The sequence below is a fragment of the Primulina eburnea genome, chromosome 2 (genome assembly GCF_022965805.1).
Source record: "Primulina eburnea isolate SZY01 chromosome 2, ASM2296580v1, whole genome shotgun sequence".
Taxonomy (NCBI): Eukaryota; Viridiplantae; Streptophyta; class Magnoliopsida; order Lamiales; family Gesneriaceae; genus Primulina; species Primulina eburnea.
The window spans coordinates 10,361,193-10,368,193 of NC_133102.1; the positions used below are offsets into that span (position 1 = coordinate 10,361,193).

At 40.4% G+C, this 7,001-nt stretch overlaps 1 protein-coding gene across 1 annotated transcript; it reads right to left on the reverse strand.

The window, feature by feature from the left end:
* Positions 1–1,201: 1,201 nt before the first annotated feature.
* Positions 1,202–2,436, reverse strand: LOC140824102 (uncharacterized). The gene is made up of 2 exons (XM_073185701.1): positions 2,292–2,436; positions 1,202–2,151 (listed from the first exon to the last, which is right to left on the reverse strand). The coding sequence occupies exons 1-2, from the start codon at positions 2,434–2,436 to the stop codon at positions 1,202–1,204; spliced, it is 1,095 nt and encodes a 364-aa protein (XP_073041802.1).
* Between the last annotated feature and the right edge of the window lie 4,565 nt (positions 2,437–7,001).

The following is a 7,001-nucleotide window of genomic DNA, read 5'->3' on the forward strand; positions in this document are numbered from 1 at the left end:
CATCCTTCTTGTTTAAGAGATACTTCAAAGCTGAATTATCCGTGTGGACTATCACTTTACTCCCTACGAGGTACGGCCGAAACTTGTCCAAAGAAAAAACAACAGCCATCAACTCTTTTTCTGTGGTGAAGTAGTTCAATTGAGCTCCTGAAAGTGTCATGCTTGCATAGTAGATTACATGCAAGAATTTGTCCCTCTTTTGCCCCAAAACAGCCCCTAAAGAAATATCACTTGCTTCACACATGAGTTCAAACGGTAGATGCCAATCTGGTGTAACAATGATCGGGGTTGTGGTCAACTTTTGTTTTAATGCCTGAAAATCTTGTAAACAATCCTCAGAAAAAAAAAAGGAACATCTTTCATTAGCAAATTAGTTAAAGGCTTAGTAATACTCGAGAAATCCTTGATAAATCGCCTATAAAAACCTGCATGCCCAATAAAGCTACGAATTCCTTTGACATTAGTAGGAGGAGGAAGCTTTTCTATGATCTCTACCTTAGCTCTATCCAATTCAATACCTTTTTCAGAAATTTTGTGACCAACGACAATTCCTTCCCTTACCATGAAATGACATTTCTACCAGTTAAGTACAAGATTCGTTTCTTCACATCTCTTTAGCACTTTTGACAAATTAATCAAACAAGAGTCGAAGGAAGAACCAAATACAGAAAATTCATCCATGAAGACCTCAATATACTGTTCAACCATATCATGAAAAATCGACATCATACAACGTTGAAAGGTAGCAGGAGCATTACACAAACCAAATGGCATTCTTTAGCATATATCCAGAATAACCATCTAAAAAACAATAGAAAGCATGAACTGCCAAACGCTCTAACATTTGAACAACAAAAGGTAAGGGGAAGTGATCCTTTCTTGTGGCATCATTCAATTTGCGATAATCAATACAAACACGCCACCCAGTCACAGTTCTAGTGGGGATTAATTCGTTATTTTCATTTTCAACAACAGTGATTCCCCCTTTCTTAGGAACAATATGCACAGGACTTACCCACTTGCTATCGGATATAGGAAATATCATACATGCATCAAGGAGTTTGATTACCTCCTTTTTGACGACCTCTTGCATAGCTGGATTCAATCTCCTTTGAGGTTGAGTAGTGGGAGATTGCTCCTTCTCCATTAAAATTTTGTGCATGCACATGGATGGATTTATTCCCTTGATGTCAGCTATGCTTCATCCAATGGCACATATGTGATCCTTCAGCACTCTCAAGAGCTTATCTTCCTCATCATCTGTCAAGGAAGAAGAAACAATTACTGACAGTTTATCTTCTTCCTTCAAAAATAAATATTTTAAATGAGGAGGAAGTGGTTTGAGTTCGAGGAATGGGGGTTCTTTTATGGAAGGATTAAGTGATTTTGGAATATGTCCAAGCTCCTCAATCTTCGAATTCACCGATCTTGGCAAAGGTTTTGATCCCTCCAAGTAGTTCATACATTCCTCCACCTCTTCTCTGTTGGATTCCGTGGATTTTGGGCTAACCAAAATCTTTTCCAGTGGGTCTTCAATCAAAGTATCATGCACACTACACTCAACAATATCATCAATAGCATCAATTCTATAACAATCAGAAGGTCCGGGATATTTCATACTACGAAAAACATTAAAAGTTACCTTCTCATCATTTAACCTCAAAACTAACTCACTTTTTTGCACATCTATGAGAGCTCTTCCAGTAGCTAAGAAAGGACGAACTAAAATAAGGGGGATATCACGATCCTCCTCCATGTCTAGCACAACAAAATCAACTAGAAATATAAATTTATCAACTTTAACCAAAACATCCTCTATAAACCCTCTAGGATATTTAATAGACCTATCAGGAAGTTGAAGGGAAATAGTGGTTGGTTTAACTTCTCCAATCTCGAATTTCTCAAAGCAGGAATAAGGCATAAGATTTATGCCAGCACCAAGATCACACAATGCCTTGTTAAAATTAGAATTACCTATAGTGTAAGGAATGGAGAAACTATCTGGATCCTTAAGCTTACGAGGTAATTTATTTTGCAGAATAGCTGAACATTCCTCAGAAAGCTTAACAGTTTCAAAATCAACAAGTTTCCTCTTTTTAGTCAAAATATCTTTCAAGAATTTAGCATAAGAAGGCATTTGAGCCAAAGCCTCTACAAAAGGAATATTTATGTGCAATTTCTTAAAAACTTCAAGAAATTTCGAAAATTGTTGATCCAATTGTAGTTGCCTTGCTCTTTGAGGAAAAGGAGTGTATTAATATCAATATTATCATTAGAATCAAATTCCTTACCTTTCTTACATGTCTTCCGTGTAGGGGTGGTGTGAGTGTTCTGTTCTTTAGCATCTTTTGTGTTTGATTCCACTCCTCCATCATTCTTTTCTTCCACATCTGTAGAATTATGCCTCTTTGGTTCCTCTTCCTCGGCCTTGATCATTGTACTTGATCGAGCAAAACATGCACAGTAAAATCCCCAATAAAATATGATTTTGTATGCTCAAAAATAAATCGCAAGTGCACGACGTCAAGTAATAGTATAATGTACGTGAGTACGAGTATCGTTCTACTGAATACTGTATTTGACAATTTTTATTTGTTGTTATTAAATTTTTAGCAACGAAAAATTGATTGATTGTTTATTACTACTAACATTAAATAAACATGCAAATAAAAAGATTCAAAATCAAGTAATTAAATACAATGTCTAAATGGTTGAGTAAAATTCAATGAAAAATGGATTTTTTGGGAATATCGGTTCTCCTACCCCTCGTTAATTAATTAATTCGTTCGATCGTGATCTACTCTTCCGACAGGATTTCCTATTCTATTGAACACACTCTCTCGAGCTATGCCAAACTAATTCGACTCAATGAAGTAATTAAATGTCTTTAATTATTTATCAAGAGTGAATCGCATTTCGATCTATGAAATCCCCTAGTTTTCTAACCTAAGGACTATGACTATCGGCACGTATCAAATTTCATATATCTATGTAAATTGTAGATCCGCGGATTATACTATTCGATCCTATCACAAATTATTCTCTCGAACTCACTCGCAATATAAAAACGTTGTTAAAGTTAGCTACGCTCTAACAACACAAAGAAAAACACTAGTATAATCAAAAATTACGCAACAATCGAATAAAAATTAATTCAAATCAAAGTTTGGGGTAGACTCCCCTTAAATCCCAACAAATATTAAAGGTTTAGCTACTAAAATTCATGATCGAAATAAACAAAACAAAGTTTAAAAGATGAAAACTAAATTAGAAATACGAGAATTGACGAAAAACGCGAAGAATGACGCCCGGAAAACTTCAAATCTTCAATCCAAGCGCAAAGTGCTCTCAAGGGCTTGTGACGGCTGAAGAATGGAGTCTGAATCGTCTCGAAAACATCCAAAATCCACTACCATATCATCTCCCTTCCTCCAACAAGGCAAGGAATCGCGCATGCTATTTTTCCAAAAATAGGTGGCGCTCGGGCGGTAGAAAAGTACCGCTCGAGCGCCACACCTTCTGTAAACTTGCTTGGGATGTGTGGCATTCGCGCTCGGGCGGTAGAAAACTACCGCTCGAGCACCGACTCTTCTGTAATTTGGCCTTCATAAGACATCTCTCGCGCCCGGGCGGTAGAAAATTACCGCCCGAGCGCCGACCTTTCTGTCAAGTTATGCAGCTGTTCATCTTTCGCGCCCGGGCGGTATAAAATTACCGCTCGGGCGCCGCTCATTCTGTCCATTGCCTTCTATTTTGTACACTTTGCTCCATTTTTGGTTTTCCGACCATTTTTCCTGCCAATTCATCACCCAACAGTGAGACATGATAATATGCAAATAGTTACTCTAAAATAAGCAAAATGTAAATGAAATGCATGCATGCACAATGCAAACACAATAAAACTAATGCAATAAAGCGCGTAAAAACCACACCTATCAACCCCCTCATACTAACCTTTTGCTTGCCCTCAAGCAAAATAGGTTACAAACCACAACCAAAATACGAAACAAACACAAAATGAAAGAATTAAAATAACAAAACTGATGGTGAAGTAGCAAACTGACATCTCCTGCCTCAGCAGGTTTGTGAACCAAATCCAATTAGTCAAATCCCAACATTCATCAATACCCCTTTTAAAGCACCTTATAGCATTTTGATTTGACCAGAAAGTGTGGTCATGTGTGTGCTGTGGGTCTCACTAGCTCGTGCTTCAGACAGTTTTATTCGCAGATCATGCGAGTTACCAAATCAACAGTTCAATGCAAGTTTCCCTATCTTGAGTTCTGTTTATAGTTGTGACAAACAAGTGAACACAACGCGGCAAAATTTCAAGGTTGTACAACAAGAATTAGGGAGGCAGTATCATGAGGTTTCAAACGGCTCAAAAAGATGGGACGTACACTGATCATTTTCATTATGCACTTGTCAGAATTTTTATCTGAAATTCCTCAATGCCTTAAATCTCTATCTATTTAGCCTTGGGATAGGATTTCATCCCCTTTTGGCTCCCCCCACACCTTACATCCCGTTTTTTCATTCACAACATAATTTTTTTTTAGTGCATAATTTTCTCAAGTGTACTCCCTAGGTTTTGAGTATATGGAACATTTGTTTATTTGGCTTAGGGATAACTCTTGAGGTGTTACGCACAATTGGGACGAAAGTTATTTCGGTGGACTCAAGTGATCTACTCTATTTCATGTCACTAGTCGGTCACGACTGTCAACAAAAATTCACTCAAGTTCGACTTGCATCTCATGTTTTTCCAGTTTCTCCCACAGATTCCTAAATTCGACTGTCATTTACACTACTAATAACACCCACTATGTGCGCATATGGAAATTTTCAATTCACTGGGGTATTCATAACGAGTGATAAGACTAAGTAATATGCAGTTCGTTTAACCCTCAATCATCATCGGCTACCAATTTACTAGTTTCAGCATCACTGACACTCATGCAAGACAAATACGAACGCAAACAAATAAGAATACGTATAAGAAGACGTACGCCGACCCCCTCATACTAGACGTGTGCAATGTCCCCATTGCACAAAAGACTCAAAACACATAAATGCAAACACAAATGCAGACTCGTAAACATGAAAGCTAAAAACATGTTAGACTGAAACAACGATAAGACAGAAAACAGAAAGCGGTAAATAAATAAAAGTGCAAAGAAGGGAAACAGTAAACTCCCCTGGTCAAGACTCGTCCTCATCGTGTTCCGGCGGTGGTACTCCGGCCGCATCCCCCGGCTGAAGATAGTCGTACTGAAACTGATAGGGGGGATGCCCGGAATGGGTGGCGGTGTGGTGTTGGGGTCCACGCCCCCGTGGATGAGCATCATGTGCATCATAGAGTCGAGTTGGTCCAGGCGTGCCGTGACGTTCATGTTGATCTGCTCCTGGTGGGCCATGAAGGCCAAACTTTCATCCATTTTTTCATTTTGAGTACGCCTGCGGGGTTGTGGGCGACGAGGGACGGCAGAGCTTGATCCACCGGCTTCCTCCTGAGTAGGGAATTCCATCCGTCGTTTTTCTCTCTTTCTCCGCTCATCCTCCCCACAAATTGGCTTCATCGGTTGAAGCCACTCCTCGTCGTCGCGGAAAACAACCCCCGCCCGTGCACACAGTTCAGATATTATGGTTGGGAAGAAAAGACCGATATGGCTGTTGTGGGCACTCAACATGATCTGAGAAGCTATAAGTTTGCCCACATTGATGTTGTATCCTTGGGTCAACGCAAACAGTAGCACAGCTCTTTCCTTTTGAACCTCGCTCTTATGCGAGACTGGCATCATCCTTCGGGCCACAAATAAATACCAGATTGCAACACTTGTGTGCAAATACTTCTCGTCGAAACAACTCGGGGGTCCCCCTAGTGGTTTCCATGTAGCCCCCGGGAGACACAAAGTCTCGATAATCAAAGTGTAGTTGGGCTCAACCATCAACGCCTGGTAGTTGGAGTCGTCAACCTCCGCTGTTTCTAAGAGGGCGTTAATCGTAGCCGAATCAAACAGCACAAGCTTGCCTCTAACAAACGCCCTACCATCAGTTCGCTCACAAGCATTTGCATAGAATTCTCTAACAACCGCAACCACTGCCGCTTGATGTTGTTCGTCAAATTTTTCCCATCCTCTTCTCTCCAAGCTCACAAGTGTTCCTAAGTATCTATCCTCAAACTGGCGACGAAATCCTCTTTCGGGAATGGGGTTTCTGTTAATCTTAGCATGATCGTATCTAGCCCTAGCCTCCGCACTCACAAAACGATGTCTATCAAAAGCTGAAGATGAAGTCAAGGAGCCGGGGTTACCTCTTTGTTTCTCAGGAGCCATTGTGGTGGAAGATGGAGATTGTGGGTGACCGGAGAGAGGAAGATTCTTGTTTTCCTAAACCGATTGTTCCACTTTTCCGAGAATTCGAGGAGAAATTGACAACCTGCACAAGAAAATTGAAGAAGAGAGTGGGGGAGAGTTAGGGATTTGAGGGGAGGGTTTCGCGCAGAATGAAGGGGGAAAAGGGTTCTCGCGTTTAATAAGCAGTCGCGCTCGAGAGGTAGAAAACTACCGCTCGAGCGCCATCCTCTCTGGAATTTTCATCCCGAGGTAAGCGTTCGCGCTCGGGCGGTATAAAACTACCGCCCGAGCGCGAACCTCTCGCCCAAAATCGTTTAAAATCAATTTTTTTTAAAAAAAAATGAAAACAAAACAACAGCAAAAGAAAATAAATAAATTGACACGAAAGAAAAATTAAGTCAAATGCAAGAGAAGGGAAAGAAAATAGTTCTCAATTTATAGTCGAGAGCTTGACTGTCGGTCCGTCTCAGTTCGGCATGTCTTGGAACCGGGTGATTCCAAGTTGTGGCTCAATTGTGCCGCCCATGTAGTGCTTCATGCGCTGGGCATTGACCGTAAATGTCCCATCCTTCCCATCTTTCAATTCTACAGCTCTCGATGGATAAAATTTCGAGATCACGAATGGACCGGACCATCGCGACTTCA

Coding starts and splice junctions, on each gene's coding strand:
- LOC140824102 (XM_073185701.1), bottom strand. CDS start 2,436: ATGATCAAGGCCGAGGAAGAGGAACCAAAGAGGCATAATTCTACAGAT. Junction 2,152..2,291: donor ACGGAAGACATGTAAGAAAG/GTAAGGAATTTG, acceptor TTCCTTTTGTAG/AGGCTTTGGCTCAAATGCCT.